General features: G+C 37.7%; 1 protein-coding gene across 2 annotated transcripts in view; it reads left to right on the top strand.

The window, feature by feature from the left end:
• Trappc8 (trafficking protein particle complex subunit 8) overlaps window positions 1–24,722 on the top strand; it is an 82,006-nt gene that overhangs the window by 51,151 nt on the left and 6,133 nt on the right. For both annotated transcript variants that reach the window (XM_057788822.1, XM_057788823.1), the window contains 13 exons: window positions 599–707; window positions 3,030–3,224; window positions 3,737–3,867; window positions 4,834–4,908; window positions 6,034–6,160; window positions 8,368–8,522; window positions 12,357–12,799; window positions 14,554–14,701; window positions 16,748–16,844; window positions 18,234–18,302; window positions 18,402–18,460; window positions 20,796–20,969; window positions 24,367–24,468. In XM_057788822.1, the coding sequence (XP_057644805.1) occupies window positions 599–707; window positions 3,030–3,224; window positions 3,737–3,867; window positions 4,834–4,908; window positions 6,034–6,160; window positions 8,368–8,522; window positions 12,357–12,799; window positions 14,554–14,701; window positions 16,748–16,844; window positions 18,234–18,302; window positions 18,402–18,460; window positions 20,796–20,969; window positions 24,367–24,468 (1,884 nt within the window). The remainder of the gene's footprint in view (window positions 1–598; window positions 708–3,029; window positions 3,225–3,736; window positions 3,868–4,833; window positions 4,909–6,033; window positions 6,161–8,367; window positions 8,523–12,356; window positions 12,800–14,553; window positions 14,702–16,747; window positions 16,845–18,233; window positions 18,303–18,401; window positions 18,461–20,795; window positions 20,970–24,366; window positions 24,469–24,722) is intronic.

Here is a 24,722-nt window from a genome sequence, read left to right on the forward strand (position 1 = left end):
GATCACTGTTGGATGGGAAACTTAGGATCTTTTTTTATCTTCTTCAAGAAAGTAACTGCTTTTTTAGAGTCATTAATTTGACCAGTTAAAAATTGGGCAGACAGGATGCTATAATGACTCAACAAGAAGCAAAGGTTACACTAAAGTGCCATTTGAAAGTTCAACATGCAACGAAACAAAAAGCTTAACTAATTGAGTACTCTTCAGGAAGTTTCTATTTTAAAACTTAATACTGTGAATTAAACCAGGGCCCTGTGCCTGCTGGGTGAGCACTCTACCACTCAGCTATCTTCACAGCCCTGTTAGTTTTTGATCCGAGTTGCTCAGGGTAGCTTTATATTTGTTCTGAGGCCGAGGCTTCCGATTATCTGGAGTTAGTTATAGGTCTTTGCCTTCGGTTCTGGCTAGGAAGGTTCTCTAGAAGTAGAGTAAATAACATCTGAAGTTCTCAATTGTAATCTTTTATGACTCTGATATAGCATATAAACTAGTATTCGTATGTCTAACATTTTCATACCTGTGCATTAAAAATTAGGAAACATGAAAAGATGTAGTTTTCTTAAAAACTATTTTTTTCCTTCTGTTGTATTTCTCCCAGAATGTAAATCAGCTGTCACCAGATGGCCCTTTACCACAGCTTCCCTTACCATACATTAACAGTTCAGCAACACGGGTTTTCTTTGGCCATGACAGACGACCAGCAGATGGTTAGTAAACTCTCACTTGGCCTAGTTACCTAATGATTATTTCTTTGAAATGTTCTGTCGTCAGTTAGAAATTGATACGCAGTTGGATATTTGAAAATAGCTTTATGCTGCTTCATCTATTGTCCAGTCGTTAAAGTATAATCACTACATTATTGCTTTTCTTTCCAGTCCAAAAATAATAAAGACCAAACGGTCGGGATTCCTTACAGAAGCTTTTCTCACTCAAGAAGTGCTCATCACTGTACCACCTTGGCAAGCATTTTAATACTATAAATACTCAATTTGGTGCATATAAAGCACCTTTAATTACAGCATTTATTCCCTTGCTGTAGCTACTGATTTTAGTTTTTTGCTTATATAAAACCATATTGTGATAAACATGTATATATAACTTAGTTTTTAATTGATTCTTTTTTATTTCTGTCCTGATAAAAGGTTCCCAAGCTAGCTTGAACCAGTCTGGTCTTGAACTTGGAGTAAGCCTTCTGCCTCTGTTTCTTAAGTGTAGGTTTTAGCTGTGGACCACCACAGTTTAGGTTCTTTAACTTTGTTATTATGAAAACATACATAGAAGCAGAGAACATGGTTTGCTTCTCTGCTTGTTTTTTTGTTTTGTTTTGTTTTGTTTTTAATGTTTTTGAGACAGAGTTCCTGGAGTCCAGGCTAGCCTCAGACTTACTTTGTACCTTAAGATGTCCTTGAGCCTATCCTTTGCCTCCTCCCAAGTACTGGGATTACAGTGTCACCATGCTTAATTTTATATTATTCTGGGGACCAAATTTAGGGCTTTGAATGTGCCAGGCAAATACCCTCTAACTAAGCAACACCACCACCCTTTTTAAATATACATAGGATCTTTTCCTCGGGTTTGAAGCCTGAAACAGCATTCACTATTTGTACTTCTCCTTCAAATCTAATTTGGTGGGGTTTTTTTTTTTACATCAACTTTTGTAACAAAATTATTTTGATATATTTACATAAGAATATATGCTGCAGGGTCTGAATGAACTACTTCTACATGTTTAACTTTGGATAATGGAACATAATGTTGAGTGGAAAAAATCATTTATAGCTTTAATTTGAAATACAGAAACCAATTCCATACATTGTTTATGTGTATACTTCTGAAAATTTATAAGAAAAATATGCAAACATGTCTGAAAGTGATGCCAGCAGAGGTAATGGGGATGTTAGGATTGGAAGGAGTGCAGAAAGGGCATTGACTTTGGTTGTGATGTTCTTTTTGTAAACAATAAAATAAAGTGAACTCATGAGATGAAAGTTGACTTAAAATGATTTTAAGGTATGACTTTGACTTGATGGCTCAAGTGGTAATGGTACTTGCTTCAGTGCCTGCCGCCCTGAGTTCAGTCCCGGAAAGCCACGTGGTGGGAGGGGAGAACTGGTGCCTAAAAGTTGTCCTCTGACCTCCACATTTGTGCCAAGTATGCATTCCCCATGTAAGTAAGTAAATAAATGTAATAAAAATTGTTAAGATACAAGCAATGGGACTGGAAAAATAGCTCAGTAGTTAAGAGCACTGGTTTCTCTTCCAGAGGACCCGAGTTCAAGTCCCAGAATACACATGGCAGTTTACAACCTTATGTAATTCCAGTTCTTGGGGTTCTAAAACCTTCTTACCTCCACATGCCAGACACATAAGTGGTACACAGACGAACAAGCAGGCAAAACACCCATAGACATAAAATAAAAATACTCAGATTAAAAAAAAAAAAAGAGTTATGCAGTGGTAGCACATGCTAATTCTAGCTCTCTGGAGGCAGAGGTAGGCAGAGCTCTGAGTTCGAGGCAAACCTAGTTTACTGATTGAGCTCCAGGACAGCTAGAGCTACACAGAGAAACCTTGTCTTGAAAAAGCCCATACCTTTAATCTTAGCACTTGGGAAGTAGGGGCAGGAAGATGTCTCGCGTCCTCTTTAAGTTACATAGCTTGTTCAAGGCTTGCCTGAGTTAGATGAGCCACTAATCAAAAACAAAATTTTCATCTATAACCATTGTTTTATTTGTTTTTCTGTATGTTGAAATATTTTATGTAAAAATTGTGGAGTCTAGGGAAAATATTATTTCAAAGCCAGGAAGAAAAAGATATCGGTATTAGATCAAAGTTATTGTTAGGTCAGGACTACTGAGTAGATATTTGTATATCAGAGAATTAGAAATCGGGCAAGAGTACATGTATATGTTGTGTGTATATTTATTTGGATACCTCTAGTTATTATTTAAAGTGTTTTATATGAGACACATGCTCATCATGTGTCTAAATGTGAAATTTGCTTTCTTATCCTTTTTTTCTTTTTAAAGGTGAAAAACAAGCAGCTACTCATATCAGTCTTGATCAAGAATATGACGCTGAATCATCCCAGCAGTGGCGAGAACTTGAGGAACATGTTGTGGCTGTGGCTAATAAAGGGATAATTCCATCCAGTTTCTACCCCACACAGTATTGTTTGAACAGTTACTCCGATAACTCCAGATTTCCACTTGCAGTTGTAGAAGGTGGTGTAATTGAACTTAAAAATGGTTTATGTGTATGAATGTTTTGCATGCATGTGTGTATACGCACCTTATGTGTGCCTAGTGTTCCTGGGAGGTAGAAGAAGAGGATGAATCTCCTGGAATTGGAATTAGAGATGGTTGGGAGCTGCCTTGTAGGTTTTATGCAAGACCAGCAAGTGATCTTAACCATTCTCCAGCCCAATATTTAAATGTATATTCATGACTTTTTGTTCTGTTTGGAGCAAATTCCCGATAGTTTATGATCTGCCACATTACTGGACTCCATGGACACAAAGATCACTTAGTATGTACTAAGCATTTGTAAGCAAGTGGTGAGGCTCTATTGTCCATGTATGTGGTGCTGGAGTGCCAAGAGAGTAACATTAGGGACATCCAAGTCATTTCTGAACTGAATATGGTGACAAAGACAGTCTAGGCAAAAAACACTGAAGGTTTGTTGAGAGACTGTGTCAGGTTTACAAAGTTATTAAACGTATACTTTTCTCTTGTAGAGCCAATTACAGTGGAAGTGGCTTTTAGAAACCCTTTAAAAGTTCCACTTTTGCTATCTGATTTGTCCTTGCTGTGGAAGTTTCAGCCTAAAGATGTCAATGGGAAAGACATTGAAAGAGTCAGAGAACGAGTAAGTTACTAACGGGCGTCTGTGATGTGCATGTCTCAGCTACAGCCCAACATTCTGCTGCTGTCCTACTCTTTTCTCCACTTGTGTATAAAAGCCACATGTAGTTGGGTGGTGGTGACTCACGACTTTAATCCCAGCACTCAGGAAGCAGAGGCAGACAGATCTCCGTGAGTTCAAGGCTAGCCTGGTCTGCAAGAGCTAGGTCCAGGACAGGCTCCAAAGCTACAGAAAAAACCCTGTCTGAAGATAACCCCCCTCCCCCCAAGAAAAAGGAAAGGAAGGAAGGAAGAAACAAAAATAGAAAAATAGGATCTTAAAACTATCTTCCTTTTATTTAGAAGTAACTACAGTAACATTTTGTTGTTTATCTTTACATTGATTTTTAATTTTTATGTTTTTTTTTCATGTTTTACATTTCCTTCTACTGTTCATGTTGCTTTGCTTATTTATGTTGCTTGGTATGTGTTTTCTAGTGTTAAAATGTTGAATACCTCCTCTTTATGTTAACTGTTATGGATGAACCATAGACTGCAGTCATTTACTAGTTGGTTTGAAGGTCTCCATGTTCACAATCACAGTAATTCTATGGTGAATTTTTAAATTTAAATTGTGGTAGAATTTTGGGTAAAACCTATGACCATTTGTGTGTTAAGTAAGCCACACCCACATATCCTATGGTACTTTTATGCAAAGCTTTTAAGTAATTATTTTGGCCTTTGTTAACTGTGAGCAGCTGAAGTTCTCTTGGTCTTGTCCTCTTAGTGCCTGCATCTTTGCATAGATCACTTTAGTTGAGTCAGGCGGAACAAAAAGTGGGGGTGGAAAACACATTTCACAGAGCTTAACCTAGAGGCACCAGCTTCAGTTAATGTTACTTTTTGTAAATTTGGCCAGTGAGATGTTAATGATTTGTTATTTTGTTCATTTGTATGTATATTCTTTTAAAAACTATAATTTGTTCTTTAGGTGGCAGGTGAACCTGAAATGATTGGAACTGAAGTTATTTCAGAATTCTTAATTAACAGTGAAGAATCTAAAGTGGTAATTGTTTTAATTGTTTTTCTGTCTTTTGCCTTTCTAAGCTTGTAAACTGAAAACAGAATGTAAAAGATCAGCTCAATTCCTTTAAATGTTACATATTTTAGCTTTTTTAAGTCTAAACTTTGAAATATTAGAAAACTGGAATTGCTCCAAAGAAATCAGAAGAAAAGTTTGTCTTTAAGTTTCCAGAGAAGCCAGGTACAACGTTTTACTGCTTCTTAGGATTAGTATGGCAAATGTACAGGCACTTAGGTGTGCATATTTGTTTGGTTATTTATTGAGACAGGGACTCACTGTGTAGCCTTGGCTGTCCTGGAGCTCAGAGTGTAGCCCTGACTGGCCTGGAACTCACTCCCTTGAACTCACAGAAATTGCCTGCCTCTTTCTCTCCCTCAAGTGTAGGGATTAAAGTGTATGCCACCACACCCAGCCCAGAGTTGGTTTGTAGTTTTTGTTTTAAATTAAAAGGTTTTTTTTTTCTTTTTTTTTTTAGGGCTGGGATGTTTTTAATGTGTGCAAAGCCAATATTACAAAAGAAATTGTATTTTTTGCGAATCAGGACATAATTTTTGATTTGTTTTTTTGTCTGACATGGTGGTGTATGACTTTATTCCCATCACTTAGAAAGCAGAGACAGGTAGATCTCTTTGAGTTTAAGGTCATCGTGGTCTACATAGCAAGTTCCAGACTAGTCAGAGCTACATAGTGAGACCCTATCTCAATAACAAAACCAAACAAAAGCCCAAAACAATTACTGAATTTACAGATCTTCTTTAAGGATGATGTTTTTCATACTTAGCCAGCAGGGGAGATCACCACGACTAAGAAAGTGATTTCCCAGGGGCAAGCCTCTTTCATTGCACTTGGGATTTACTGTGGCCCTGCAATTTCCCCAATTGGGGGAAACTCCACTCCATACTTTGTGACAGGTGGTGGACTGTATACATGCTTTTCCCTTAAGTAAAAATTAAAATAAAAAAAAAAAGAAAATTACTTTTCCTTAAGAAACATTGTCATTTTAAAAGTTTAGATCATGAGTTAATTCTGTAGCATTCCAAAATTGAGGTACTGTACTATTTAAGATCCTGTGAAAACATAATAAGAATGACTTCAATATTTCCATAGGCAAGACTGAAGCTCTTTCCCCATCACATAGGGGAGCTGCACATTCTGGGAGTTGTGTATAATCTTGGCACTATTCAGGGCTCCGTGACAGTAGATGGCATTGGTGCTCTTCCTGGATGTCACACAGGTAAAGCTATAGCATCGATAAGCAGTTAGAAAAGTAACTCTTAAACCATCCCATGGAATACAGTGAATGAGTAGAGTTTTTTTCTAAATAGGTCTAATGTGCCTTTCAAGCATATCTAGCCTTTTGACATTGCCCATGTTACATTGTCATCTAAAAAGTTCCTATTTGAGAACTGCAGTCAAATTACAAAAAAATGTTGCCAAGAAAAATCTCATAATATTTTAATGTGTTGGACTGCAAGTTGGACACGCTTGCCATATAATGACATCTAGATATGAATAAGCATATGTAATTTAGATTATTCTAACTTCTGGCATAGATTCAAAGGTAAGGGATTTTATTCCCTTGATTAAAAGTTTTGTTATTGATCTCAATTTAGTAAATTGTGACTAAATATGTTACACTTGTTGAAATATCTGCTGCCAATACAAAACAACCTTCATATATTTTGTTTTTAATATTTCCTTTCTATAAAACAACATACTAAAGCCAGTTTTCCTCAGTCTTTGGATATTAAATATTCAAAGCCACCCGTGGCAGTACATGTCAGTAATCCCAGCTTCTTGGGAGGCTAAGACAGGAGAATTGCAAAAATAGCCTAAGCAGTTTAGCCAGACAATGTTTCAGAATAAAATTTGGGCTATTGGTGTAGCTCCCTAGTAGTACATCTGCCTAGCATGAGGTCCCAGGTTCAGTCTTCAGTACTGCTGACAAAGAACAAAACAACAGGGGGAAAAAATCACTTGAAATATTGTTTCTATACCCAAAAGTAGCAGAGTTAGTTTTAAGCTGAGATTCTTGGTGCCCTAAATAGTATTCTCTGCAGACTTTGATGAAAGCTAAAGATACATACATGTACCTTACACGGTTTGGTGGGTTTTGTTTGTTTGGTTTTTAAATAATTTGGAGAACTCTACAAGATCCTAATATTGCTTTATAATTGATAGTTGTGTTTAGGTTGAAAAATGCTAAGAAGGGAATTGTAATAAACTGCTGTAGTTCCAGAACTTTATTTTTAGTAATGTGTGTTCCTAACAAATTAAAATTGACTGCTATTCATGTGATGGGTGTGAATTTAGCATTCATAAAAGCTGATTATTAACAGTGAAAGTCTCCTGGAACACTTGCTCTCCCTTGCCCTTGTAGTTAAGATTTTCACTTGGACATAAGAGAAACTCAGACAGGATGAATCAGCGGAAACACAAAGATACAAATACTAATACACAGAAATTGAGTGTGGTCTTTTGCATTTTAGTGCTGTATTTCTGCTTACTGTTTGATAAGTGTGAGGCATGGAATTTGTAAGTAGTCTTGCAAATTGATTACATTTTTAAAGCAATGTGAGTATTAAGGATTTTGTTTTAACTTTGCTTTCTCACTGGTACTTAACTCTTAATCTAGTACCATGGAATTATGATAGCACATAAAATATATCTTACAGGGTGCTAAAACAAGGTACATTAAAGATCATAATTTATGTTATGTGTGACATTGACTTTGAATTAACATTAAAATAAAACCCATCTTATAAACAGAATTTTCATGCCGTTTTAGTATAGATACTTTTCATTCAGAATATTCCTAGAAATCTGGGTACAATAATTTGTGGGAATACTACATTATATATCTAATCTGGACCCGTCACAGTGACCAAAGGCACTGAGTAGCCTTCAGGAAAAATGGAGTTATATGCCCATTCTAGCTCTTTTACACATGTGAGTACATGTTTTACTTGGTATTGAAGAGAGTGAAGAAGTTAAAACTATCTGTATTATAATTTTCATTGTTTAGCCTTTTGAGACAATGCAGTTAAGTATACATCTTCAAAATAGTGCTATTTTTGGTATAAGTACAAGTAAATAATCTATTTTATGATTTTCTTTAATATCATAGCCCACATCAACACTGGGCCCAAGACAGTTGTTCTTGGATCTTTTTGGTGAATAAATACTGTTAATAAAAGACTTCTATTCAATAATATGTAGCCTTTATACAATGTAAGTAAATACAGAACAAAAATGAGATATTGGATAGCATAGTATAGATGAAACGTGAAATTAAATTGAAGTATACTTACTGTTGTAATTACATGTTACTCAGCAATTACCTGGAATTTTTCTAGCATTTATGAAAATTTATAGTATTCATAGAATTCAAGTTAAATCATCAAACCTATAATTTTAGAGTATTGATTTTTTTAATTTCAGGAAAACATTCTTTGAGTATGTCAGTCCGAGGGAGACAGGATTTAGAAATTCAGGGCCCACGACTTAACAACACAAAGGAAGAGAAGACATCTGTCAAGTACGGCCCTGACCGACGTTTAGACCCTATAGTCACCGAGGAGATGCCACTGCTGGAGGTATCGCACTTTTTCTCATGTCATGGCCATAACGATTTACAGAGTCAGATGATGTTTCAAAGAAGTTAATTTTAGGTTGAGGTTATTGATAGTACATTGAATTGTACTTTTTGTTTTTATTTTGTTTTAAAGCAGGGTCTCTCTATGTAGTCCTGACTGGCCTTGAACTCCTTGAACTCACAGAGATCTGCCTCCTGAGTACTGGAATTTAAACTGCACTTTTAAACCATTGTTAGCTAAATAGTTCTCATTGACAGAGGTCAGCTATGAGCAAATTGACCTTGCCACCACAGCCATGCTATAAGATACAATCTTCAACATACTAGTAGACACTGGGGGGATATTTGTCATTCAGCACCTTGGTTATTGAACTCGATGACCCTTTTGCAATTTATAAAAATAATATGTGAGTGAATGCTCTTAGACAATCTCAGCAATATATAACTATGTGGGGATGAATGCACCTGGAAAGTAACCCAGACTCAGACAGCATGCCCTATAATGTCTGTATGTATATATGTGAGTGGAGCTATATGCTATGGCACTAGTAAGGAGACCATGAGAGAAAGGTGTTGATGAAGGAGAGAAAAGCAGCAGGATGCGACATGTGCACAGAAAGGCTGTGTGGGGGCATGGAGGAGGGCGTGTTTATAAGTGCCTTAGTGAGATTTAAAGCTGTGTTCGTTTCTAGTTTCCCTGGTAGGTATGACCACTTTTCTCCAAAAGATGCTTGCAATGTGATCCCAAGTGGTATTTATGTTTTTAGACCTTGTGATCCTTATAAATAGCACCATGTCACATGTTTGGGTGGCAGTAGTATTGTGTATTAAGATGAAACCATTGTTGAGTTGCACGTATTCTGCTCAGATCTAATGCATTTAAAGGCAAAGGGGCAAGTCTAATGGTCGGGGGAGGATACGGGCCCAAGTACTGCTTTCTTGATAAATATTTTATGCATGTTTTAACTTTATTTGGTATCTTTGTCTATGTTGAGGATTTTTACTTATCTAAAATCATATTTAACTTTTTTATTTGTTTATTTCTGTATTCTGTACTGACTCTTTTAATCAAAACTTTTCAGTTAAGTTAAATTTTATTGGTTAATTGTGATGCTGGGGTTAAATCCAGGGCCTCAGATGTGCTAGATACACATTCTGCCATTGAACCAGCTGTCTTATTTAGTAATGTTTGTATGCTCTAAAATTTTTATTCTTTCTGTTTATTTTTGGTTTTTCTTCACATTATTTTTCATGAGTGTACTAGACTACGCTTGTGAGGTCAGAAGGTAGTTCTTTTTCTCCTGCTGTTTGAGTTTGAGGGTAGAATTTCAGCCAATACCTTCACCTGCTGAATGTCTCACCAGTTGTTTGTGGAGTCTGTGTAGCCCAGGTTGTCCTGGGACTCTAGTCTTCCCACCTTTGTCTGTCTAGTGCGGGCACCCTGCCTGTCATATTTGTGTTTTAAATTGAAGTAGCGTGTTGTCCTGAATGTCAGAGGAGTAAGAACAAAGTTTGTTTCTAGTCCTAGTGCTTTTAGTATGGTACAGGGTACTCATTATGTCATCTGTTTACTGATATTCTGAAAATATTCACACTTTTTCCCCCTCAAAGTTTTTATTATTTGTTTGTTGAGATATAGGGTCTTACTATATTAGCCATGGCTAGCCTGGAACTTGATATTTAGACCAGACTGGCCTGAGATCAGCCTACTTCTGCCATTTGAGTGTTGGGACTAAAGACATGGGCAACCACATGTGGTTGTTTATTTGCCATTGTGTGCTACTTCTTTGATTCTGTGGTATTTCCTTATTTTGGTGTTTGTCATATCTTTAACTTGGCAATCCCAGTCTTCTAATCATCCACTTACCTATCAGCTTTAAGTTTGTACAATGATAATTCATTGCCATTGCATGGTTGTAGCTAAGATTAGCTAGGAATGAATTAAGACAGATTGAGTTTAAATACCATGTTAAGTATGCTCTCTTTTATAGCTTAAAGTCATAGACATTTATCTGGAATTCTATAGGTAACAGTTGATGAGGGCTTACTTTCAGAAGCAGATATTCTAATCACTATAGTAAATTTTTAAAATTTTAAATTAGTAAAGGTCACCAAAACACACTTAATTCTACTAGTTTGCAAGTTTTTTTTTATAAACCATATAATTGATATGTTCCTTAGTTATTAAAGCTTTTAATAATATAACCAGCTGGGGGATAATGGTGGCACATGCCTTTAATACTAGCACTCAGAATGCAGAGGCAGGTGGTTCTGTATGAGGTCAGCCGGGTCTGCAGAGTGAGTTCTAGGACAGCCAGGTCTGCACAGAGAAACCCTGTCTGGAAAAACTAAAGGGGGAAAAAGTATAACTTTTTTGCATCTCTTTAACTTAATAATTTTACCTTTTTTTGTTGAGAACTTTATACATGAACCCTGTCACTCTCATTGCCCCTAACTACTCTAACTCCTCCTATGTTCTCCCTCCCAAATCTGTGATCTCCTTTTTATTGTTGTGTGAGTGTGCGTGTGTGTGCGTGTGTGTGTGTGTGTGTGTAAACCTTCTGAGTTTATTCAGTTTTGCACGTGTGTGCATGTGTCCAGGGCTAACTACTTGGGCTTGGATGACCTATGTGAGAGCTCATTCCTTCGGTCTCCTTTATTGTCAGCCATTGACATCTGCAGCTCTTCATCTGGGGTGTGACCATGTGGGATTTCCTGTTAGTGTTTTCATATTAACTGGTGCTGTCATTATGTTGGTCTTGTTCAGGCAACCATAGTTTTTGCGGGCATGGGTGCGACTTCTGTTATGTATAGAAAACACCAATAGCAAATACCCTCGTCTTTGGCTCTTACCGTCTTCCTACCCCTTCTTCCTTGGTGTTTCCTAAGCTTTATATGTAGGTGTTGCAAGTCGTGTTCTCAGATGTTAAAGATAGAGCTTTATTCTGAGTCCCAGTTCTAAGTGTCTAACCTTAGAAAACCTCCTAACTCACTATGTGAACCAGGTACTGTCATTGGCTTAAACTTTGTGGAACTTAGTGGCTTTTAAATTCACACCCATCCTGTATTTGGAACTGCTCATGTTTGTTCTTGTGTGGCAGTGTGAACATCATGCATCTGAGCAGGGTGTTTGGAAGGAGGCGGCTTCTTACTCTATATAGAAGCAACTAGCTTTTTGGCTGACCAAACAAAAAGTCTTGTAAAGAATGAACATTTGTACGTATTTGGTATTGAGATTAGGACCAGAGATCTTGTGTGTGAATGCTGGGGTGTGTTTTCAAGAGTTTCATTTTTGTTAATCTCTGGGGAGTCATTAAGTTTCTAGTTTTGGTTTCTTAGCATTTGAGTAGTCTGATTTATGCCTAGCTTTTATCCACAGTTTGAAAAATCCTCCATTTCTCAGTTTGGGTTTTGCCTCTTTGAGTTACTAGAAGCCTAGGGTTATATGGAGCTTTTGGATTTTAAAGTTGTGAATATGGAATCATGGGCCTCTGTGTTCTCCGGTGAGAGCCATGGGTAGTTACTGATACAGTTAGCTACTTTTAAACTTGACAATAATAACAGTTATAGGACTAATTTTCGTCTAATTTTTACAGCCATTTAAAATAGGCTTTAACTTGTCCATAATCTACATAGTCATGCAGGTTTGACAAATTAGTCATATTGTTCTTGTATTTTAAATTCAGAATTTAAAATCTGTGTGGCAAAATAACCTTAGATGCTTGATTTAAAGGTAGAGCTATGAAATAACTTGTTCTTTTAGAAAACAGTCTCAGCGATGCTCATGAGGCTCAGAATTTTAACAGTATAATAATATTTTTTCCCTCCAATGCAGGTGTTCTTTATACATTTTCCTACAGGGCTCCTCTGTGGAGAAATCCGAAAAGCATATGTAGAATTTGTCAATGTCAGCAAATGTCCTCTGACTGGACTGAAGGTTGTGTCTAAACGTCCAGAGTTCTTCACTTTTGGTGTCAATACTGCTGCTCTAACACCACTGAGCCCCTCGACGTCGGAAAACTGCAGTGCTTACAAGACGGTGGTTACAGGCGCTCCCTCTGTGGGCACGGCACTTGTGTCATCAGCGTCGTCCATAGACTTTGGGACCAGCACAGGACAGCAGCTGGAGGCCATTCCTGTCCCCCTTCCTGACTCCGTGCTGCTCCCCGGAGCTTCTGTCCAGCTACCAATGTGGCTTCGTGGGCCAGACGAAGAGGGTGTCCATGAGATTAACTTTTTATTTTACTATGAAAGTGTTAAAAAGCAACCTAAAAGACGGTGGGTGATTTAAACTTTTAAACTGTAAAATCTGTACTTAGTATGGTTACGTATTTGAATAAATAGTTGGTACTTGTTAATATATTATACATCATTGTTTACTAAAGGTCACCATTTTCCTGGCAGGGTGGTGCGTGCGTTTAATCACAGTGCTGGGAGGAAGAGGCAGGTGGATCTCTTGAGTTCAAGGCTAGCTTGGTCTACAGAGCAAGTTCCTGGATGACCAGGGCTACACAGAGAAACTGTCTTAAAAAACAAAATATCATCTTCCAAATTGTACACGATGTTTATATTTAAACTTGTTATAACTATAACTTAATTCTAGTTAGCTAAGAATGGAAAGAAATTTAACTGCATAAAGTTCTGGTTTTTTAATTAGAAAATGGAAAAAAAATTTCAACATTTTTAGTTGTTTTAAGTCTATAAACTTTCTCATTCTTTGATAGATTTAAATACTGTATCATTTGTATATCAAGCCCCGTCCCATACAGCTTCCTTTTGTAAGAATATAATTTTGGTACGTATGAGAAATGTGTGTCCAGCCTCCCTGTTCTGTACAATCTCAAGCCTACCTACATGTTGCACAGCAGAATTCGAATACTACTATCACCTTTATAAAATTAACATTTGTTTTATTCTGTAGAATATCTAAATGTCATGGGAAACAGTATAAAGGCAAAAATCAGAAAAGTGTTGGTACAATTTGGGCTCTTAGTAATGTAGATACTCTTTAAGAGGATGGACACAGTGCACTCCGGCCAGGAAAGCATTAGTGGTGAGGTAGTGAGGTGGGCTTCAGAAGACAGAGATTTCAGGCCATGGATTCAAGTGGATAGGAGTCAGCCACTCCAGCAAGTAGCTTTATCTACAGATATCGGTTTACCAGTTAGAGAAGAATAAGAACTGGATGTTTTGTCACGGTACAAGCTGTAGGAAAGAAGTCGAGTAGGGTTTGGTGTGGTAGCACATGCCTATAATCAGGGAGGTGAAGGCAAGATCAGGAATATAAGGCTACCCTGAAGCAACACAGACTTTGACTTAAAAAATTAAACATTACATTTGAAATATCAAGTTAAAAGTTTTGGTTTCGGGCCTGGAAGAGTTCCTGGTCTTCTTCCAGAAGATCCATGTTTGGTACCCAGCATTCATATTGGGTGTCTTGTAACTGCTTGCAATCCAGTTCTAGGTGATCTGGTGCCTTCTTCTGGTCTCTTTGGATACCCAGCATATGTGACATGCACACACATTAAGAAAAAAATGAGTTGTGGTTTTGTTGGTAGTTTTAATTTTGAGACCTATTTATTTGAGACAGGATCTCATTATGTAGCCTTGGCTAGCCTGGAACTCACTATAGACCAAGTTGGCTTCAAACTCACAGAGATTATTCTACCTCTGCATCCTGAGTGCTGGGATTAAAGGCTTGCACACCCATACTTTTGGGAGCATCTTTGGGACCACTTTTAAGAGAGAAGGTGTATTTGTTGCTATGTGAAGGTTATTTTCACTATGACGTAGTTTGATGAGCAGGAGAAAAGCCTAGATAGAACCAGGATTACTGTTAGTTTGCTTCAAATTGAGAAGAAACAACTGAACTTAACGTAGTCTTAACTATAATTTTACCTTATTGTATTCTTTGTTTTCTGGTTATAGGCAATCCTGGAAGTTACTATGTTTCTGGTTTTTATTTAGAATTAGAGATTTGTAATGTAGGGAGAGACCTTTAGATTCAGTTTGCATGTGTTTTTAATTTTCAGGCACAGAATTTTAAGACACACTGCAGTTATTTGTACTAGCCGGTCTTTGAACGTGCGAGCGACTGTCTGCAGAAGTAATTCACTTGAAGATGAAGAAGGCAGGGGAGGCAATATGCTAGTCTTTGTGGATGTGGAAAATACCAATACTGTAAGTTATTTTAAACCTGAATTTTATTTTAAAGTCTGTTGAGAAATGTTTGTTCTTGGTAAATATTTTTTTCTCTACAATTTAGCATAAGTAAGAATTTAAAACTATTCACATGAGCTAGTATGAAAACATCTTAATATTCTCCACTGGCTTTGATTTTTTGTGAAAGGATCTGATAATCATAAGGTACATCGATGTCAGGTGTAGTATTTGTGATGCAGTCTGAGAGGTAATGAAGTATGTGTAGTTCTGTGAGGATTTCACTTTCTGTATTAACAACCCTGTTCTCGTGTGCTCTGACAGCACCATTTCCTTTATAAAGGACATTTCTGTCTGTATACTCTAAATGTCAAGAAGGTGTAGTTGTAAAGCTGATAGAATCTCAAGTTGATCAGTTCAGACACTTATCAAATGTTAGTAGTTCTGTAATACTTTTAGTCTCATAGATCTGTAAAACCACTTTCTAGGAAACAGTGGGGTTTATTGTGCTAAAATGTTGGTAATTTTCACAAGACTCTGTTCATTATTTGAGTAGAAAATGTTGTAATTTCTACGTAATTTCTAATGTCAGATTAGCTCTCATTTAGGAAAAAATTATAGACAATTTAAGTCACACACTAGTTTGAGATTTTTTGTTGTTTCTTGTCTCCTTCCCTCCCTCCCTTTCTCCTTTCATCCTTCCATAGTGATTCACTGTATGTTAGTCTAGGTAACTTTGAATTTGTCAGCCTCCTGGTTGTCAGGATTATGTTTGTTTTTTACTTTTTACCTTATTAAAATGAGATATTTCTGGAGAAAACTCATCAGAAGAAATAAAAGTGTCTTTTTTTTTTTTTTTTTGAGTGCATGAGAGATCTGGTCTTACTTTGAATTTCTAAGCCCATGCTTCTACCTCCTGAGCACTGAGATTATAGCCCTGAGATGTGGCTTATAGAATGCTAGGAATTGGACATAGGGCTTCATGAATGCTGGGCCAACTGAACTGTCACCCTAGCTCAGAAAGTGTCATAATTTTAGTTAAAACTCCACAACAGATTTATACTTTTCTCTCTTGAGTCAGAGTCTCATTCTGTAACATCTGGAAATCTGAAACTTAAAATGTTGCCCATAAACAGTGGTCCTTTTGCTCCAGCCTCCCAAGAGCTGTTATTGAAAGTGAACTGCCGTACCTGGCTTATGAATAATTTTGATTATTAAATTCTACCAGAAATAGTAGATTCTAATAACCTTATGTATGGATAACTATGAATATATAATATACAAATATATTTCATTGTTGCTTTCTCTAAAGTGTTGGAGAGGATTTAAATAGCTTTCTGGGATACGTATTGTTAAATTATTTCAAATACATATTACATTTAATGTTTTTATTTCTGAAGATTTGTTTTTTTTTTTTTTTGACTGGATGTGAGATTTATTACTGAACATGATTTGGTAGGGTACAGGAGAGCACCGTGAAAGCCCTCAGGAGTGTAGGGCTCCCCACTTGTCCAGGGGACCACGATTAGGAATATATTTGACCCCACAGCCATCAGGAATGAGTCGCTTCTCAGCAACCATATCTTCAAATTCATCTGCATTAAACTTAGTAAAGCCCCATTTCTTTGAGATGTGGATCTTCTGGCGGCCAGGGAATTTGAACTTGGCTCTACGAAGAGCCTCAATCACATGAATGTTTTTCCTGCTTATATGTAACTGTGTGTGTGTCTGGTGCCAATGGAGGCCAGAAGTAAGGGCTGAATTCTCTGGAAATGAAGTTATAGATTATTGTAAGCTGCCATTTGGGTGCTGAGAGTTGAACCTAGGTCCTCTAGAAACTCAGCAAGTGCTCTTACCTGTTGAGCCATCTCTCTAGCCCTCCTCCTTATTTCATTTTCCTTTACTGGGAATTAAATGGGGCCTTGTACCTGAGGCAAGTGCTCTACCATTGAGCTTCATCCCCATCCTCTAATTACTTTTGCTTGATTTGAGTAGCATCTGATTTTTCCTCAAGTTTTTTTAATTCAGTGCTTTTAGCCTCAAGTGACTTTTTTGTGTCTTTGACAGAGTGAAGCAGGAGTTAAAGAGTTCCACATGGTGCAGGTGTCAAGCAGTAGCAAACACTGGCAGCTGCACAAATCTGTGACCATCTCTGAAAACAAAGGTCTGTACCCTTAGCCTCACACTGATTATTATTTGGAGGCTTGTGTTAGTCACTTGTGGTGGTGGTGGTGGTAACCAAATATAGAAAGATGCAAGCAACTTAAGGGAGGAAGGGTTTGTTTTGGCTACAGTGTGAAGGGATACAGTCCATCCTTTCAGGGAATCCATTGGGGTAGGAGCATGACATGGTTGGTCACACTGCATCTTTGTCAGGAAGCAGAGAGAGTAGGTAGGAGGTGGGGCTAGGAATAAGTCCTCAAGACCTGCCTGAGTGGCCTTCCACCAGCAAGACACCACTAGCTGTGGACCACTTATTTAAATACACTAGCAATAGGGATGTTTCGCATTTGAAGAATGGGAATTAGCTAAACATATGGAAAAATCTGTATGGTCAGAGTGCATGGCATATTCGTGTTTACTGGAGAAAAAATGGTTGTTAATTTAGTGTAAATTATGCTGCTAACTCATGTAGACTTTAGTAGCCAGTAAAATAAATCAGCATTTATTTCTTTTTACTTATTTTTATGTTTGTATCTGTGTGCATTTATTTTCCTCAGCACACATGTGGAGGTCAAGGGACAACTTGGCAGAGTCAGTTCTCTCCTTCCTCCATGTAGATCCCAATATCAAACTCAGGTTATCAGACTTGGTAGTAACTACCTTTACCTGTTAAACCATCTTTCTGGCCCTATAAGAACATTTTAAAACCAGATAAAGTGGTAGGAAATACACTATGTCAGAAATTTTTATAAGTCATAAATGTGGAGAAGCACTAAAAAGAAATGATTGAAAAATACTGAAAGGGCATGATCAAGTGTAAGACCGTGGGGGTGCCTAGTATTCCCAAGTTCTAACCCTCCCAGCTTAGTGTTTAAGATGTCAGATGTCAGTTACACACACACACAATAATAGAGTCACACATGCTTGTGTATCTTAAGAGTCTGAATTTTAAGTTTTTCAGGTGGTTAATAAATACTCACTTTAGCCGGGCGGTGGTGGCGCACGCCTTTAATCCCAGCACTCTGGAGGCAGAGGCAGGCGGATCTCTGTGAGTTCGAGGCCAGCCTGGTCTACAAGAGCTAGTTCCAGGACAGGAACCAAAAAGTTACGGAGAAACCCCGTCTCGAAAATCAAATAAATAAATACATACATACATACTCATTTTGTTGAAAAGAGAACAGTTTTTTGTTTTTTTGGAGACAAGGCTGTCCTAGAATCTATTGTATAGGTCAGGCTGGCCTCAAACTCAAGAGATTTGTGTGCATTGCCACACTCAACCAAATGAAATCTTTTTTATAATTATAAGTTGTTTTCTGTTTTGATGAAGGAAGTTTGAATAATGAATTGGGCTTTGCACATGTTATAACTTGAGAAACATTTTTATTTCTAGATGCCAAACTTGCCAGTAGGGAGAAGGGAAAGTTTTGCTTCAAGGCAGTAAGATGTAAACAAAAAGAAGGTAAATTTGTTTTAGTTTGATAGTTTATTAAATGTCCATTTTATATCTTATAGCAGTAACATGATTAGTTTGTTTTCCTGGGTTTTTTTTTTTTTTTAGCTGCTGTACAGTCCTCCGGAAAATACACTTTTGCAGATATCACCTTTGGAAACGAACAGGTATGCAGTGATACACAGTAGCATTTGATGTGATTGTTTATTCTGAAAACCTGTAGCATCACTAAGAATCACCTTTGAGTAGTGAGTATCTCAACTTTATATACTTTTACAGCCCACCTTTAATCCAAGCAGGCCGTAGGGACTATACCACTTCAATTATATAAAATTAACTTTTGGAAATACCCAGTCATGGAAACACAGTGCTTGGGATTTTAGAAAAGCCAGAATTACTTTAGGAAACGTTTCTGTTTAGAAAAAGTAACCATAGCACAGGCTTTTTTTTTTTTCTAAGTGGCCCCTCTGTTTTCTAAGTCTACTTAAGTCTTTTCTCATGCTGTCATCTTCAAATCTGGACATATCACATACTTCTGAGACCTGGAAACATTGGGTAGGTACTTAGGCTGTCTTAGAATTGGAAAGGTTTTTGTAAGCACTTGATCATAGTATGCATGAGTCATCTAGAGCAAGTTTTCAAATGTTAAGAAGTGTGCATTGGGGATCTTATTAAGATGCCAGTTCTGGGGGCTGGAGAGGTGGCTCAGAGGTTAAGAGCACTGGCTGCTTTTCCAAAGTTCCTGAGTTCTATTCCCAGCAACCACATTGTGGCTCACAACCATCTGTAATGAAATCTGGTGCCCTTTTCTGGCCTGCAGGCAGAGCACTGCACACATAATAATTTAAAGAGAAAGAGATGCAGTTCTGGAGTGTCAGGACTGGGGTGGAGATCTGGCTTTGAGGTCCAGCTATAGAGAATTTTGTTAGAAGAAAGGCTTTTCTTCCCCACTTCTGAAGCCTCATTGTCATCTGCAATAGAGTTTGGGAATATGATTTTTAAAAATTGTTTTGAAGACAGGGTATCATGTAGTCCATCCTGGCCTCAAACTCCATATATAGCCAAGAATAACCTTGAACTACTCCTCTTTCTGTCTCCATATCCTGAGTCCTGGGATTACAGGCTTATGTCATCATACCTGGTGGTCTTAAAGGTTTATGGCACTGTGTCTGGTGGGATGGCAGTCCTATGGGAGCGTATTTGCTAGACCATTTCTGGTGGGATTGCAGTTATAGCACCATGTCACCATGTGTGATTTTAAATGTTAGAATTAGCAGTGTTTCAGGTCTCCACTTGTATATTTGTATCATTTCTTTTTCTGTGTTGTCTTTTTGCTTATTTGTTTATTGTGATATTGGTGATTCTAGGACTTAAACTTAGGATTTAAACCATATGCTACACAAGCACTCTATCACTAATTTATACCCTAGCCCTCTTTTTTACTTTGTGCTTTTAGAAGGGTCTCACTGAGTTGTCTCTACTGGGATTACAGGTTTATGCCATCAGACCTGGTGGATGACTTTTTAATTTTATTTTAAAATAATTTAAATTCCTACAAGCATCAGTTGGACCCTTAAGTTATATTAAATCTGCAATTTTTGTTGAATTTTTTTGTTAAATAATATCTTATTTGAGCACTGAAGAAGGCCGAGACAAAGACCCCCCCCCCTTTTTTTAAGTATCTGATTGAATGACATCACGTACTACAGATTAAGGAGAAAACTGTGGGGAATGATATTTTACCAGAAAAAGTTCACCAGAAGAGGAAAAAAAATGCACTTTTTTTATTTGTTTTTTTAAGTGGTTAGGATGGGTTAACTTACCTCTTATATTTTTGGTTGTGGGCCTACCCTTTAACAGCTGAGCCAGCTTTACATATAAATGATACACGCATAGTAATCTATAAAATTGCAAATGTAGAGATTTTACCATGAGAGAGTATTCTATGTTAGGGGAAATCCTATAGGTTAGATCTTTTCTCACATTGTTTCTTTCAAGTAAATACAAAAGGCAGTTTAATACCGGTGATTATCTATGTTACTTCATTAGATGCTGCCTGGATAGTGCCCTCATAAGTTTTTAATTAATTCAGCCAGATGCCTCAAAAAGTACTCATGCACAAAACTATTTACAACTACAATGAAAATGAGTTTTAGTTCTAGATTTTTAGAGTTTTAGACTGATTTTTTTTTTTAGGGAATTAAATGAATGCGTAGAACTTTTGTTTTGTAGAATTGTAGTTTTTATTCATCCTCCTGGTCATGGCAGTATAGAGTGTTTTGGTGTAGCACCTTTTAAAGTTATGAGTAATTTGCACTAAATCTTTTAGATATTCAAATGACCTTCACATTCAGCTGCACAGACAAGAAATTAATGAGTGAACTTTTCGGTTTATATATGTTATAGAACTGTACATTTTGGCAGAGAATATTTAAATGAGTAAGTTTTGACAGGGTGTTTAATTAAAACACTTTTGTAGACAAGTGATATTTCTTTCTACAGATAATAAGTTCAGCAAGTCCATGTGCAGATTTCTTTTACCGAAGTTTATCTTCAGAGTTGAAGAAACCACAAGATTCGCTTTCTGCGCATCCAGAGAAACATGCAGCAGAGGAAGCTGTGCGGTTGATTCAGAAGTGCAGTGAGGTGGACCTGAACCTTGTCGTATTATGGAAGGTAGTGCACTACATGCTGCCAGCGAGCCTCCCTTAGAGACGTTTAGGTTTTACTTTTCATTTTGAGACAGGGTCTTTATCTGTGTAGGACAGGCAGACCTCAGACTTTGTGTACTCCTGCTTTAGCTTCAGGAGTGCTGGAAACAGAGGTGTGTCACATCCAGTCTGAATATCTGCCTTTCCGCCTTCTGTCCTTCCTTTCTTTCCTTTGTTGTCTGGTTGGTTGGTTTGTTTTTTAAGACATAGTCTCACTATATAGCCCTGCTAGCCTAGAACTTGCTATATAGACCAGTCTGGCCTTGAACTTAGAGGGAGATCTATCTTTACTTGAATCGAAGCTTTGTGCTTCTCTATTTAGATCTAGATATTTTATTTTCAAACTGGAAAACAATTGTGTACTCATATTTTTTCTGATTAAAATTTTCACTTTTAATATTGAAATTAGTTTATAACTTTTAATAGTTCCATAGTGACTTTTTGAATGTTTCTGTCTAAAGAAAGAAATTCAGTAAAAGCTGATCGCTTTCTTCTGTGAGATAATTTTGTTTCTATGAATCACCAAGAATATTGTGGACATGCAGGTCAGTGAGAGCAGGTTCCATTAACCTATCATGAGCATCTCCAGACACTATCAAGAAGGAAACTGCTCTATGAGTCTGTGGGTACTCAATTCCCTGCTCCAGCAGCCATGGACTTGTTGCTGTTGTGTTTATCTTTTTGTGCCTTTCCTCCCTTTTATTTTTACCTTTATTGTTGCTGGAAGTAGTTTATATTTTTTTGAAACAATGCTGACTTTACACCTACTTATGAAACCCTACTTAAATAAGTTGCATATGTTAATTATAAAATAAGATGTTAAAATGACTAGTTGTATGTTGTTACATATTAGCTTGAAATCATAGGCTCTTGAATGCCCTTTGATGCATTTAAGGTAAGATTTTGAGTAATATGTGTTGTTGTAATCTGTACTCAGCTATCAAGTCCACAATCACCTTGACTGGGAAGAAAATTTTACTTTTTAAAAAACAGCCTGCTGATCATATGTAAAAGAGAACTTGAGGTGTATTAAAGAATATGATACAAAGCTTGATAGTGGTTAGTACCTGGAACTGCATTTTTATTAAGTTGAGAAAAATGTCTGTAAATTAAAGAGAATTGAAAAATACTTTTTTCCCTTTTTTGGTTTTTATTTTTCTGACAGGATCCCATATAATCAAGGTTGGCTTTGAACTTCTTATCCTTCCAGTACCTCCCAAGTGCTGGGATTACAGGTGTGTGTTATCACACCCAGCTAGCTACTGAACGCTTGTGAAGTCATCTTAATTGTGGGAGATCATGCACAGGAAGGGGGGGATTTGTGAATCAACACTGTTTAGGACCAGACTCATAGCTTGGGCATCAAATGGTTTTATTTGAGGCAGGGTCTCATATGTAGCTCAGGTTGGCCTGGAATTCTATATTTAAAAAATTTCTGACATTGACTCAAGACTTTATCAGTGATTTCCTGTAAAGGTTAAACCAGCACCAGCAGCTACTTACTTCTCGGTTCTGGATTGAGTGGACTCTGGGCTGTCCTGTGCCTTAGGACAGCAATACTCAGTATGACCCCAAATGACAAGCTGTCACCAGTCAGTAAGTACAGAAAATGAAAGTACTGAAGCTTTGAGACTCTTGCAGCATTCTGATGGGGTCTCTGGAATCAAATGAAAACTTGACTTATTTTTAAAAAAGCAAGTCTCTGGGCTTGGTAGCGCGTCTTTAATCCCAGCACTTGGGAGTCAGAGATAGGTAGTTCGAGGCCAGCCTAGTCTACAGAGTGAGTTCCAGGACAGCCAGGGCTACACAGAGAAACCCTGTCTCGAAAAACAAAAAAGCCCAACCAGCCAAACAAACAAAAACACAACTAAATCAAAGCTGGAGAATGGGCCAGCAGTTAAAAGCATTGGGCTGCTCTTCCAGAGAGCCCAGGTTTGATTCCTAGCACTGACAGGGTGGCTCATAACCCTAGTCCCAAGGCATTCAACATTTTCTGGCTTCCACGGGTACCAGGCGCGCGTGCACACACACAGTGATAAATATATATGCCAACAAAATATTAATGTGCATGAATAAATAAAAACTCCAAATAAGTCATTAATAAATATAGAACAGAGTCAAATTCCAAAGAGAGAAAATATATATATATAAAATTGGGACAAATATTTTAAAATAGATTAATTCAATTTGCTAGTAGAAAAAGAAAACCTTTTTAAAAAGCATATGTAGCCGGGCGATGGTGGCGCACGCCTTTAATCCCAGCACTCGGGAGGCAGAGGCAGGCGGATCTCTGTGAGTTCGAGACCAGCCTGGTCTACAGAGCTAGTTCCAGGACAGGCTCCAAAGCCACAGAGAAACCCTGCCTCGAAAAACCAAAAAAAAAAAATAATAATAAAATAAAAAAAAAATAAAAAGCATATGTAGCCAGATGTGGCCCCATGAACTTGTAGTTCTTGTATTCAAAAGGCTTCAGTTTGATTCCAGCCTGAGCTACAGATCAGATTCTACTCCAGCCCATGATTACAGTGGGACCCTATCTTGGAAGAAAATGACCAAAACCAAAAGAAGTTGTGTGGATTAAAGTGAATATGCTGGTACATACCTGTAATACTAGCTCTCATGGTGCGCAGACAGAATCACAGGGTTGAGGCCATCCTGAACTTCACAGGCTGACAAGGCATGGCATTTTCACTCACGGGGTTCACTTTAGTCACCTGCATGTTGGCAGTAAAGAAACTTGTATGTCACTTCTTGGTCTTTAACTGAGATCTCCGTAAAACAGTCTTTCTTGGGCCTATGGAGATGACTCAGCAGGAATAGTGCTTGCGCTGCAAGCATGAGGACCTGAGTTCAGATCCCCAGCACTCAGGTAAAAATAACCCCAGTGCTGGGCGGAGAGAGGATCCCTGGGAGCAAGCCTGTCAGGGAACTCTGGGTTCAGTGAGAGCGGTGACTGAGGAATCAGGACACGTTGAGTTCTGGCTTTTATATACATCCGCCTACACGTACACACACACACACACACACACACACACACACACACACACACGAGGCCCGTGTTGTGACACACTTCTTTGAAGTTTGAAAGTCTAGAGAAAACAAGAGGAAAAATTCAAGATTTATCTCTTTGAAATACTTGGGTCAGTCAAGTTTTATTTTAAAAAAAATCAGCAGATTCAGAGGGATGGGTAGATGGTTTTTTGATTGAATGTGAATGGATAAAGGTTGAAATGCTGACACAGGATTATTGATAATTGATGGATACTAGGTGTCATATTTTTTTCCCACCAGTAGTTAAGACGGTTACTTTTGGGGTTTCTGCCAGGAGTGAAAAGTGACATTTCTTTTGGCTACATTTTCAGGCCTACGTTGTAGAAGATAACAAGCAGCTTATTTTAGAAGGCCAGCATCATGTTGTTCTTCGCACTATTGGGAAAGAAGCCTTTTCACAGTCTCAGAAACAGGTAATGGCAGTTGCTGGGAGGCCGTTCTGACCCTTCCGTGTATGCGTATGGTTGTATGGTTGTGCTTCCGTTGTAATTTTGATCTTTCTGTGCTATGTCCTCTCACTCCCTCTACCTCTGTCTTCTCTATTCTGAGACAGGGTCTGTTTGCTCTGGCTGACCTCAAATGTGCAGCTTCTGCATTGCCCTCTGGTGGTAGAGTTAGAGGCATGTGTTGCATGTCTAGTTTGTCTAAATATCCTTCTTTGGCTACC

Source organism: Chionomys nivalis, chromosome 14, assembly GCF_950005125.1.
Source record: "Chionomys nivalis chromosome 14, mChiNiv1.1, whole genome shotgun sequence".
Lineage (NCBI taxonomy): Eukaryota > Metazoa > Chordata > Mammalia > Rodentia > Cricetidae > Chionomys > Chionomys nivalis.